The 13,836-nt window shown below is 41.6% G+C and overlaps 1 protein-coding gene across 2 annotated transcripts in view; it reads left to right on the top strand.

Annotated features, from left to right (window-relative positions):
- LUZP1 (leucine zipper protein 1) overlaps nt 1-13,560 on the top strand; it is an 84,502-nt gene extending 70,942 nt beyond the window's left edge. For both annotated transcript variants that reach the window (XM_066575067.1, XM_066575068.1), the window contains exons 3-5: nt 2,364-5,486; nt 10,238-10,408; nt 12,758-13,560. In XM_066575067.1, the coding sequence (XP_066431164.1) occupies nt 2,502-5,486; nt 10,238-10,384 (3,132 nt within the window). In that variant the 5' untranslated portion in view covers nt 2,364-2,501 and the 3' untranslated portion in view covers nt 10,385-10,408; nt 12,758-13,560. The remainder of the gene's footprint in view (nt 1-2,363; nt 5,487-10,237; nt 10,409-12,757) is intronic.
- Nucleotides 13,561-13,836: the final 276 nt, after the last annotated feature.

The following is a 13,836-nucleotide window of genomic DNA, read 5'->3' as shown; positions in this document are numbered from 1 at the left end:
GATGTGTCAGGGTTGGAAGGCTGAATGGAGCAAAGTTCAGAGATATTCTTAATGAACACTTCATTAAGTTGAAATCTAGAGCGTAAGAGACCTCAGACTAGGCAGAAGGTTGACCTCCTAACAAGACAATGACACTAAGCACACAGCGAAGACAACACAGGAGTGGCTTATGGACAACTAAGTAAATGACCTTAGGTGGCCCAGCCAGAGCCCTGACTTCAATTCGATTGAACATCTCTGGAGAGACCTGAAAAAAGGCTGTCCACAGATGGTCCCATCCAACTGGACAGGGCTTGAGAGGATTTACTGACAACAATGGCAGAAAATCCCCAAATCCAGGTGTGCAAACTTTGTGGCATCAGACCTAAGAAGACTGGAGGCTGTAATCACTGCCAAAGGTGATTCAACCAAGTACAGAGTCTGAATACATGATGTCAATGCAAAATGTTAGAAATCTTTGTACATTTTTTAAAAAAATGAAAAACTAACATTTTGTTCACTTTGTCATTATGCAATATTAAAGGGGTTGTCCAGCCAGAAACATTGCATGTCATTACTTCTGTTTGCCCATTTCCATGCACTTTGTAATATACATTGTGCATGGAAAATGAAGCAAACAGAAGTTTTGGACTTACCTGAAGGGGTGCCCCCCCCCCCCCCCTGTGTTGCTCCTCCGTCATCCCTAGTTACCACAATAATCTTCTCTTCTTCTTGTCGGGCCGCAGCAGCTCTTGTCGGCGCGGGAACGAGCCTCTTCTCATCCGCGCATGCGCAGTTCTTCTCTCTGCAGCCCGGACCGATATACGATCTCCTTGTGTGCAGGGGGGGAGGATGGAAGAGCGAGGAGCAGGAACTGAGCTTCCGCCCCCTCTCTGCCTCCTCTCCGCCCCTCTGCACTATTTTCAATGAGGAAAGGCAGGACGGCTTAGCCCCGCCCCGTCCCGCCTCTCCTCATTGAAAATAGTGCAGAGGGGCGGAGAGGGGGCGGAAGCTCAGTTCCTGCTCCTCGCTCTTCCATCCCCCCCCCCCCCCCACCCCTGCACACAAGGAGATCGTATATCGGTCCGGGCTGCAGAGAGAAGAACTGCGCATGCGCGGGTGAGAAGAGTCTCGTTCCCGCGCCAACAAGAGCTGCTGCGGCCCGACAAGAAGAAGAGAAGATTCTTGTGGTAACCAGGGAAGACGGAGGAGAAACACAGGGGGGGCACCCCTTCAGGTAAGTCCAAAACTTCTGTTTGCTTCATTTTCCATGCACAATGTATATTACAAAGTGCATGGAAATGGGCAAACAGAAGTAATGACATGCAATGTTTCTGGCCGGACAACCCCTTTAAGTGCAGAATGGTGGGGTGAAACTTGATTTTTTTTTTTACACTGCACAAGGCTACAACATCTCAAAATGTTAGAATTGTGAAAGGGTCTGAAGACTTTCCAGACTCGCTGTAAACAAAGAAAATCTTCCTAGCACTATAAATTTATACATAAATGTATTCAAATGACTTGTTTTTCTTTCTTTTTCATCACTTTACATTTTGCACTCAGATGTACAGGTATAGACTATTTTGAAACTGTCTTGTCCTACACGAGCATCCACCTATTTAAACAAGATCTTTCTCAAAAGAAAGAGCTATCCAAAAAGCTATTAAATATTTATGCTTTTTTTTGTAAGCTTGAGCTATTTTCTTCTTCTTTTCGTCTCCTCAGCACCAGTCTAAACAGATGGGGTTTACTGTGTCATATAATTGCTGATTCAGGTCATGCAGTCATTTGCGTGTATGAGCTTGAACTAAGAATTCTGATTACTTAACAAAATGTTCATTTGCAGACAGAGATTTAAATTAATGCTACATTTGGATGGTAGTATGCAGAATGTATTTTATTTGTTGTCAGAGGATATGTACAATATATATGCATTTTTACGAGTTTTCTTTAGGCTTCTTGTAGTTAAAAGAATATTGGTGATGTCCTGCTAATTGAACAATAGCTTTGTATGAAGTTTTCAATTATACTTGTAAGTCTTTCTCCAAATAGGACTTAAAGGGGATATTAAGCTAACCCGCTGGCCATATACTCCCATTATTGCATGTGGACATCATAGAACCATTCAGGACCAGGACCAGCTCCCTCTCATTAAACCAGAGTGGAGTTGCTGCAAACACTGGCTCCTATTATGGCAAACTCAACTCAATCATTGAATGTGTGTGCGATGCAAACATATATTTAATGTTTTAAAATGTTTCCTACTATTTTAATATGTACAGAAATTTTGGCTATGTTACTTCATTGAACATATACTATTATCTTCATAGGATTATAAACTAAGTGAAGTAACACCTTTTTTTTTTTTGTACTTTATACTGTAGGTTAAGATGGTCTCTGGATGTCCTACAAAGCGTGCTCATCAAGTAGAAAAAGGATAATTCTAGAACGAATAGAACCTTAACTAATTAGTTGAACTATTGAGGACTCTTGAAAGAGTCCTAATTATTTTTGTGGAAAAAATGGAGCATTCAAGTCGTCATTTACGTTTTAAACTACAAAGTCTTAGTAGACGTCTGGATGATTTGGAAGAAGCTACAAGAAATCTACAAAAAGCTGAAGATGAAGTTCTCGACCTCCAGGACAAAATCATACAGGCGGAAGGGAGTAATTCTAGCATGTTGGCTGAAGTGGAAGCTTTGAGAAAAAGAGTGCTAAAAATTGAGGGAAAAGATGAGGAAGTGAAGAAAGCAGAGGATTTATGTAGACTGATTAAAGAGAAGTTGGAAAATGAGGAAAATATAACCCGAGAACTTCGAGTGGAAATTGAGCAGCTCCAAAAAAGAATGGGTGAGCTTGAGAAGCTAGAGGAGGCTTTCAACAAGAGCAAAAGTGACTGCACTCAACTAAGCCTTAGTTTGAATGAAGAAAAAAATATGTCTAAGAAGTTGTCTTCCGAACTGGAAATACTTAAAACCAGAGTTAAAGAACTGGAATCTTCTGAAGGCAAACTTGACAAAGCTGAACAGTTTTTAACAAGTGAACTTGAGAAAATTAGGTCTTTGAGCCTTAGTTTTGCTAATGAAAAAAAACTATTGTTAGAAAGAGCAAAGCAGAACGAAAAATTAATTTTGGAACTTAAAGAACAATTGGAACTGAAAGAGAAAATCACAGGGGAGCAAAGTAGAAATGATTCCAATGCCTTGGAGCGATCTCCTGATCAACATGTAGAGCATAACAAATTCAGGATTGAAGACAGTCTAACCCCTAAATCATTGCAAAGAGTTGGATTTGATTACATTAAGCAGTCGGAAATTCAGACAAGGAGCAACAATGAAAATGAGAAAAACAAGTACCAAGAAGATAATAAAATTAAAGAACTTCACCAAGAAATTGAGAAACTTAAGAATCGTCTGAAACACTATGAGGGGCTTGAGTGTGAATTGAAACAACTGAAAGAAAAACATTGCGAACTACAAGAAAGCTATATTGGAGAGCAGAATAGAAACAAACTAGTAACTGAAGAATTACAAACTTTACAAGGCTCATACACTAGTCGATCTAAAGAGATTGAAAATGGGATTCTTGAAAGTGAAGACCTAATCTCGCAAAGCAGAATGAGAAATGAACAACCAAAAAGTAAAGTTGTATCTACGGAGTCTCTTATTTCAAAATTAACTTTACAAGACTTATCACCTCAACAGTTGAAAAATGAAAGGTTTCGAAATTCAGAATTTAAGAGGCAACTTTCAAACTCTAATTCAAACAGAAAAACCTCAAGGTCCACTCTTATTGATACAACTGGAAATCTAAAGAAAGATGACAAAATGGGGCTTTCTTCTTTTTCAAGTGGTAAAGACTTTGGTGTAGTGCATAATGATGCTAAAAAATCTAAAGACCAGCCATCAGTTTTAAGTCGATATCCACCAGCTAGTCAAGAACAAGCACCACAAAAGTCCTGGAAAGGGTCTACATCAAAGCAGACAGACAGATCAATGAAATTTTTTGGTGAGGATTATTCTGTTAAAGCTTACTCTAAGAAGGAGATTTCATTGGAAAATGAAGTTGAAAAGGGGACTTCAGGTGACTCTTCAGAGAATATTGTTTACAGTGAGGAAACTATGTCAACTGAGAGCAGCTTGTTAACCCCAGCACTGCAACCAGAACTAAGTAACTTTAGCACAGAACTTAATTTACAAGCAAACACTGATCTTTTTGAGTCAACATTACAGATGAATGTAGGGGATATGGAAAGAAAGTCCTCCTCTCAAGATAGACTATCCAGATATGGAGATATATTAGGCCAAGAGGGTAGTGTCAAAAATGTTGCTGAGCAAAACTCTAAATTGTTAAGCTCAAATCATGAGGAAACCAGTCCACAGAAAAGTCAGACCTCAAGTACACACAGATCTTACTATAGTAGGGATAAAGCAAGATCTAGAGCCTCAAAACCACAAATTCCTGAAAAGCCTCATATTCTTGAAATGTCGGAACACAGAGATCCCGAGAAAAGGACTAGGCTTTCAGGACTAAATACCAAGAGACAGTCTGGTTCTAGAGAAAAAAATGTAAGCCTTGACAGTACTAGACATTCTTCTTTTGAGAACCACAATTATTCCAGTCAAAAGGAGTCGGGACGTTCTAGAAAGATGTCTTCCGGGGGCTCAGACAGTACAGAAACAAATTCTCACATGGCAATGCCACCAAGATCATGCAGTCCACGAGAAGCGTTGCAGTCAACTGTGGTCATTAAGCCTATTATAGTTGAAAGAGATGTGAAAGAAATTATGAGTGACTATAGAGCAAGGTCAAGCTCAGAGGTGAACAGAACACCTAACAAAGTGAGTAGTATTAAAATCTACCCTTCTGAAACAACGACTTCTCGTACGAACACAGAGGAGATTACAAGAGAGAGACATACTTCCACAAGTAATATTAGACTATCTGCAAATGATCAGCCACTGCTTAAAAACAACATTAGTATCCCACTTGAAATCTCCTTAAACAAAGATGACCTGATTTTAAAGATGGCAGATAAGGATATTCCTTTGAATCACAGGGAAGTGAGTAAGAATGTGAACCAAAGTATTAAAAAGGAGAAGGTCAAGGAAAATGATGTAGGTATAGAAACAGTCACATGGAAAAGTCATGACGTTGGAGGAACAAATCACTTTAGCAGTAAACATATCATGAATAAAAGCTCGTGGAGGAAAGGAGGTTTTGGTTCTACAGAGGAATTGGACAGACTTGGTAATGAAAAGGATGACATGGATGTCAAGTCAAGACGAAAATCCTGTTTTGATGATGAAAATCCTTCCAGGTCACGTACTAGTGAGCATTATTCAAGAAATAAAGGTTCCAGTATGAACAGTTATAGTACTGCCCCAGAATTTATCTCTAAAAGGAGCCAAAGTAGTTTAAGTGCAACGGAAATAATAACCCGACGAAATACTCCAAATGTATCTCCAACTTCAAGACCAGCAACTTGGACTCGTTCTAGTTATGAGGTAGGTCACTGATTTTTAATTTCTTTTTCCTAAATTTTGCTAATGAATTTTCTTATATCAGCATTGGCTTGACTTTTAGAGATGAGAGGGGTGTGTGTCGCAATTTACAGATCCTCCCAGGGTATAGAATACTCTGAAGAATCAGTTTACCAGTTTTTCTTAAGTCCATCAAAAGCAACTCTCAAACTTGATGAATTTTATTCATCGGTGCATCATAATAGTAGGCAAATCAATCTGATTGATTTTTTTTTTAATGTATTTTTTGAGAAACTGACTAAGCAAAATGTCTAAGGCTGCCTGTCCACGGGCGTTGCTCTTTAACACCGTGGATTTCCGCCGCAGGAGAACCCTAAAGTCACAGAATTTTCGCGATGAACGATCATTCTGATAATTCATCACAGGAAATCGCAGCAGATTTCCGCTCATGTACATCAGGCTGCGCTTTCAATAGTTATCCTATGGAGAGCGTTCATTGTGTTACCCGCGTGCAGATTATCACAGCGGATAACGCAATGCAAAATCGCCCGTGGCCTTAAGTAGGTTTTTCTCACATTTTCAGTCAGATATTAGGAATATTAGTCCAAAAAATGCATCAGTGATATCACGACTCCTGATGTGTAAATTTTATAGAAATTCACAGAACCACTTATCGGGTGTTACATATTAGGGCGCCCACCCACTGGCGATTTTTTTTATTTATTTTTTTTTTCCCTGCGAAATTCGCAGCATTTTTTTCTCTGCAGGGGTCTATGGGACTTGTAATGTTAAAATCGCGATCGCGCAAAATCGCGATTTTGCGCGATCGCGATTTTAACATTACAAGTCCCATAGACCCCTGCAGAGAAAAAAATGCTGCGAATTTCGCAGGGAAAAAAAATCGCCAGTGGGTGGGCGCCCTTAGATTTATTAAAGGACCACTGGTGATTTTTATTTTTTTTATATTCATGATGTAGCTATTCCCCCTAGTATATAGAAGTGAGACAGTTTTACCTTGGTTCATTATTCCTTTTCATCTGAAACTCTTGGCCGCCTACTCAGATGGTCATATGATCTCAGATCTACTTGGGGTTATGCTGTCTTAAATGAGTAAATTTCTCAGTCTGTTGTTGTATGAAACTGCCTAGGGGGAGATACAGCCACTCATATCAGAGTTACTGATGGTAATCACAGTTATAATAGAGGAGATCACAGCTCATCCTCTAGACCAGTGATGGCGAACCTTTTAGAGACCAAGTGCCCAAACTGCAACTCAAAACCCACTTATTTATTGTAAAGTGCCAACATGTCAGGGGGCGGGGCTTATCACGACGCATGATTTTTACCTCCGTCGTTCTTAAAAGGACAAGGCTGTTTCAAAATAGACCGGGTGCAGATTTTGACTTCTTTTGGATGCGGAAATGCTGTGAAATTTGCCACGGAAATTCTACTGAGAACATTCTACAGCATTTCCACTTCGTGTAAGCATATCCCAGCAGCGATATTGACCCCCCCCCAGCGCTTATAGTGACCCTCCCCCCACTCCCCCAGAGCAGCTTTAGTGGTTATAGTGAACCCACACAGCGGCCCTAGCGGTGATATTGACACCACACCGTGGCCCCAGTCGTAATAGTGACATCCCGCAGTGGCCCCCAGTAGTAATAGTGACATCCCACATCAGCCCAGTAGTAATAGTGACATCCCACAGCAGCCCCCAGTAGTAATAGTGACATCTCACAGCGTCCCCAGCGGTAATGGTGACACCCCGCAGTGGTCCCCAGCGGTAATAGTGACACTTCACTGCGTCCCCAGTAGTAATAGTGACATCCCACAGTAGTAATAGTGACATCCCAGAGTGGCCCCTGTAGTAATAGCACCCCCCTCATCCTCTGAGACCCAAATCCCCCCACACACACACACCTCCCCTTCTTGGCGCTGTTGCTGCCACTGATCCCAGGAGCACACTGTGATGTGCTGACGGACACCTCCTCCCCTCCCCTGCTCTCGCGAAACCAAGTAGGAGATGTCCGAGGAGGGGGTAAGAGGATTCCGTCTGCACACTGACCTCAGCGGGATCAGCGCCCCCAGCAGCACTACTGAGTGAATACCGGGCGGCTGCGGCATCCCTGCCGGTATTCACTAATGTGGTGAGCGGCCGACGGCGGCAAGTGCCAGCTGGGAAGGCTCTGAGTGACGCCTCTGGCACGCGTGGCATGGGTTCGCCACCACTGCTCTAGACTGTATACTTATCTGTAGCTTATTTGGGTGAATTTAGAAGTTAATAATAGTTAAACAGTCCCCCAGCAAGCAGAAATGGTTCAGCCTTTAGCTAGTGCTGTGCTGATGCATAATATGATAGATTTGAAAATGAAAGTTAAAAAAATCTGACTCTCAAGATGGTGTCTGATAAGCATCAGACAGGGAGCTGCACTGCATGGAAGTGGCTAAAATACACAGGAGACCTCTAGAGCAGTGTTCTCCAATTCCAGTCCTCAAGGACCGCCAACAGGTCATGTTTTCAGGATTTCCTCAGTGTTGCACAGGTGATGTAATTATTGTCGGTGCCTCAGACATTGCCACAGGTGGTCTTACCACAGGATATCCTGAAAACATGATCTGTTTGTGGTCCCCGAGGACTGGAATTGGGGACCCCTGCTCTGGAGTATGCCAAATGTGTTTTTGCTGGAGTGGCCCTTTAACAAACTCCTACTTTTTAACTTATGTCATTCATTAGCCCCTAGTAGTGGATCTCAATGAATATAGCTACGAAATGTATGCTTGCATGGAGTCCTTTTTGAGGTGTATCTTGTCCATGGATGCGCCAAATGTGAACAGGCCACACTGTTTCAGTATTTGCAGTTTCAATTTGTATATGGGCTCTTAACCTTTTGCAATCCAATTTTGGATTCAGGGTTTCCTAGGGGGCTCTCTCTTTCTGCCATTATGCAATGGCACCATCTGCTGGCTTGAGCCAGTACTGTGGTATGGGACATGCTGGAGAGGCCCCTGACAACAGAGCGACCGCCAATATACAGTAAGAATACCCTGCCGGACATCTTCCGACATCTGAGCTGTACAGCCTTTAATCAGAATGTCTTCAGACATCAGACAGTGGATTGGAAAGGGTTAATTGGTGATTTATATTGCAAAGCATAAGTGCAAAACATAAGCTAGTATTTCTCTTAATTCCTTGATTCCGTCAAACCGTACTAGGAGCACCTGTATAATTTGTTGCACCTAATGGGTATATGCTTTGACAAGAAATCAAATAATTTGCAAGCATTATCAAATGTAAATGTCTCACCAGCCTTTTAAATTAATGGAACTTACTGAAATGTTTAAAGAGGCAACTTCTGGGACTCCTACCTATTGGGAAAATGAAGGTTCCCCAACTGCTGTATGGCAAATAAGGCTGGCCCCATAAAGCAAATGGAAAGGTGGTTGTGCTGCTCTCTTATTGAAGTTTCTGGATTTATGGGTGCTTCTAAATCTATTTTCCAATAACCGGGTACTAACAGCTGTTTTAGTGTGGCAAACTAGGGTCAGAGATCTCCCCTTCTCAAGATAAATTAGGATCACTGTGGATATGCCACAAAGGTCTGCAATGGTCCAGGTAAAAAAAAATCAACATGTTCTGTTCTGGTTCGTTTTTCAGCAGGCACCTTGCACATTGCAGATCTTATTCATCGGACAGCACACATGAGTGTAACTCCTATCGGACAGCACATGGACACCTGTCCGAGATCCTTGGGAACAACTTGCTCTTGCCCATGTGAACAAACCCTCAGATTACCTACACACGGGCGAGCGCATTATCGGGCTGAGAAACTCTTTTACGTTGTCACACTGATTGCAAGGCTTTTTTCTGGCAAAAACTCCTCCCATCACTTCTGTGAAATAGCAATCCTCCGGCACGGTTCTCAGCCGTGTTAGAGGATCAGCAAGTGTTTCCCATTGTTTTTAACGGGAAACCTCACATCGCCTGCCGTGAGATGGTTTTCAATGGAACAGTAAAACACATGGTCAATGCTTTCCAAGGATCGCAAAAAGATAGGACATGCAAGACAGAATTACTCATATATATGACTTCATTCAAAAGAGTGGTTTCATACTCGTGAGATTTGCGAGTCCCGCAATGCATAAATGTCTTGTGAGTATCTCGGCCGTATGAATCCAGCCGCACTGAGAGAAAAAATATCTCAGGTAACCCCTTGAACAGTTATTAAAACCAGGTCTCCCATGGCATAAAATAAGCCAGCTAATACACCTTCTGCTCCCTGCTTGTTACCAGTTGGAAGCTGTGTGTGTCTGCTGCGACATATCACTTACAGGCTGCGGCAGCCTGCGTACAAGACATCACGGGCTGCTGCAGCCAATCGCTGAGCCCTGTCATTGGCTGCAGCAACCTGTAAAGACGTCAGAGGTGACCCGTGCTGTTGGCACAGGATGTGCAGGGATCCAGCAGAGGCATTAGTTTGCTTAGGAAAATATTTTTGTTAGAACCACATTCTCCATGGTAAAAAAAAAAAAAAAACTGAACAGACAACCCCTTTAATGATTACTTGGAGGAATATGTGCCCCCTCTGGAATACAGCGACTTCTGCAGATTTCCTCACTCTTTCTATACTGTAAATGATTACTGACTACTACCCGATGTCTGGAAGTGCCTATGTGCCCAGGCTGTGCCTTCCATTAATATTTAGCCTTTTTTGTTGTTGTTGTTTTTTTCATGCCCTTTCACCATTTTGCTATTAATGCTTTTTACTTCCATCCAGGTTGATGATAATTTCAACACTAGAAGAAAGTATTCAAGTGAAAACTTGTACAGAGCAGAGTCCACGGGATGGAAGCAAAACCCAGCTAGAAACCAGAGACTTCAAAAGAGCATGGTGGAGGAACGGATCCGGCAGTTAGAACACTAAGTTGCCTGCATATAAGGGAATAAGGTATGTGAATCCAGCACACTAACTGTTAGGCGATAACTAGACTCTTGCTCTACTGCATGGTTCAATATGGTTATATATTGCCCCAGACATATGTATTAAGCTATGTTCACACATCTGCACTGGAGACTGTTCAGAGTCTCCAGCGCAGATCAGGCATGAAATTCCAGAGAAAATGTCACAACAAGCTGTGTATGCTGTGTATGTACACCCGAAGCAGGACGTACCCTATTCTCGTCAATCGGGTCTGTTGAGCGCCATCCTGGACCGGCACTTCCTGCATATAGCGCAGCATGGAGTGAATAATGGAAAAGATTAGTGCTGGTGTGAACCCAGCCTTAAGTATAATGTTAGCTAGGTCCTGTAAAAGTTATATTGTTATTTGAATGGTCTAACCAGCATTTTTGCCATATTGATGGAACTTGATCTGTTCCTTCTTTGTTCCTATGTAACCCTTGCACTGCCAGGACAATTATAATATGTGTGACCATAAGAAGTTTGTCAAAAGTGTTATCATTTTATATCACACTTTTGACAAACGCAAATTATAAAACAAAAAATCATTTCCCCTTATCCCAATTATATTTTCCCCAATTAAGAACCCAGCAGTTTACACTAATTGGTGCCTTTTTGCAGTATTGCATCAAAGCATGGACTTTTGTAAAAATGCATAACATTTCTGCTTATGGCTAAAAGTCCAACACAAGCAGAGGCTGAGACACAAAACCTTCTTTTAAAAATTGTATTATTGTGACAGTGGCCACCGGATTGCCACATTTATGCTACTAGGGTGCCAGATTTCAGGGTACTTTTTGGCTCCTGACTTGAGAAAGACGTAATAGCGAGCTTGCAAACCTCTCTGGCTCTTCGTCGGGCTAAAAAAAAATTATTTTTTTTTAACCCGACGAAGAGCCCAAGAGGTTTGCAAGCTCGCTATAACATCATGTATTTTTGTTAGCCATTAAAAGGTATCATATCTACAAAATTACGTGATTTCTCTTGCTGGGAACAATCACATTTTGCTCAACTGGCTAACATGGTACCAAACCTCTGTTTTCATTGAGAAAGACAGGCGCATCAAAATAAAGACACACCTTGTAATACGAGGTTTTGGGGGCGTAGGCTCTAGGCCGGGCTCTCTGCTTTAGAGAGCCGCACAATCCATTTAGCACGTGGGCAGGTAGCCTAGGGTTTATTTTGTCCATGAATTATGTTTGCCGTGAAAATAATACAGATAGATTGAACCACAAACCATAGTCTTGGATGATGTGGTGTGCCCGCGCCAACCGTCTTACCATAAAGATGGCCCACTGAGCTCACAAGTTGTCACAACATAAACCTTATATATTCAGAATATATGCTAACTATATATACCTCCATTCACATATAAGAACTAGAACTCAATAGACCAAAATTCTGTGATCAAGAAGTCTGTAAACATTGATTTCATGTAGTCAACAAATGTCTTAATAAGGGGGAGCAGGTGATTACATATGTAACTTCTCATATTGTCGCCTCTTTAGTGACAATTGCTGTTTTGGATTGCTTCGCCTCCCAAAAACTGGTATCAAAAGGAACCAAAAAATGTACCCCCAAAAAATCCAAGCCCGCACAGCTCATTCAAGAGAAAAAAGTGTTGGGTGAAAAAGGTTTTTCATTTTGTTGCAGTAGTAAAACCTAAGGCCCCTCTTACATATAACGAGTGTCAGGCAAGCGATACTCGTCCCTGTGATGCTCGCTCTGCGCAGGAGCGAATATCGCTGGATCTCTCACAGCGCCGCCTGCAGGGAGGCGGGGCAGCTGGAGGAGAGTTTACCCGCCGTTCTCCATTCACTGTAGGCAGCGGCTGTTTAGTACTGAGCAGCTGCTGCTTACACAGAACAGCGTGGTATTTAGATTTTAAGCTGCTTAAAAGTGAACGACTGGACAACTTCCTCTTCCTCAGTCCTGGCCGTGGCAAGAAGGCACTATAGTGGTGGTAGTATGGGTTATCGTAGTGGAAGATCTCCCCACTAGGAAACCTGCCTACATTATGACTAAAATAAGATCCTGGCTGAACCCCCCCCCCCCCCCCCCCCACATATCATGTCTTTAGAAATCTGTTCTAGAATCCTGTACCACTGTTGTCTGTGTAGTATATTTTTGCTTTCAGTGTTTCAATTTGTGTTTTATTATAAGGGCTTTAGCTAAGGTCAAAGGGCTTTTACGAAAGGTAAATTAGTTCTGATCATAGCAAGAAGCCCGACTGCCCTTACCCTTTTACATTTGGGCCGACGGATGTGCTGCAGAATGAGCATTTGCCTATGTCACGCTGTAAGATCTTGTCTAACTTTTACCTTCTTGTGATTTCAGGTTTGTGTTCGAGAAGAAAATGGACTTTGTCTTAAAATGAGAAGATGCCGCCGTGTATATCTGTGGGATTCCCGTCAATGTGCACTTCCTAGTACTAAAAAAGGACCTCAACCACCTTGTGTGATTGTGCTCTCTCCCCTCTTATTTTTTTTTTTAGCTTTACATTGGCAAGGGAATTAATGCATGATCTCTCAGGGTTAAAAGAATGGCACATATACTGCAACTGTATATAATGCAAAGTACTGAAATAGCTTTGTGCAGGATATATAAATATATGTAGAGAGAGACGGATTTTTATATATTACAAACCTGGCTTGCATGGCTACTGCTTCTAATTGGGTAGGTACTGAGAGTACAAGGTTATAACTTATAAAACCTGCAGGGCAAGTAGTAAATTGTGCAAGCATATTCTCTGTATAGTCTGTGTATGCGAACACGAAGCATGTAACTTTTGTATAAATAACAGGTTAATGTATTGTTTCTTGCAGCACATTGTGTATGTATATAGGAGCAAGGAACCTTTTCAAGAGCATGTGAAAACCCTTGTATTTGTTCCATATCCAGCATTTTTACATTTTGTCAATAGATGCGGTCTTTTATTGTCTTCAAAAGTTTTAAAAACTGAATTTTTGTTTTTACACATTGTTTATTTTAATTAAAATCAAAGTTGTATAAGAGACTACTAAATAAAACGTATTGTCTATGTACTAATATTTAATGTTATCGCAGTGGGAAAGAAACCAAAGTAATCGCATAATTTGCGTCATATGCACTTAGATTGTAGCTTATCTTAAAAGTGAAAAGGGTTTTTTTTGGGGGGGGGGGGGGGGGGGGGGCGGTTATGCTTTGTTTTTAGACTTAAACCATATTGGTCACCTGCACATATTAGAGGGGTTGTACAGGATTATGTCTGGTATTGCAACTTGGCTCTATTAAAGTAGATGCAGCTGAGCTGCAAAAGAATATACAAGATGTGGACAGGAGTGGTGCGGTGTTGGGGAAAATGGCAATGTTCCACTGCTAGAACAATGGTTTTACAAAAGAACTCTTGCTGTTTTTGTTTTGTCGTTTTTTTGTTT

Source organism: Eleutherodactylus coqui, chromosome 1 (assembly GCF_035609145.1).
Source record: "Eleutherodactylus coqui strain aEleCoq1 chromosome 1, aEleCoq1.hap1, whole genome shotgun sequence".
NCBI lineage: Eukaryota > Metazoa > Chordata > Amphibia > Anura > Eleutherodactylidae > Eleutherodactylus > Eleutherodactylus coqui.
Note: the sequence above shows the minus strand (reverse complement) of the source record. Positions and strands in the feature narration are given on the sequence as shown.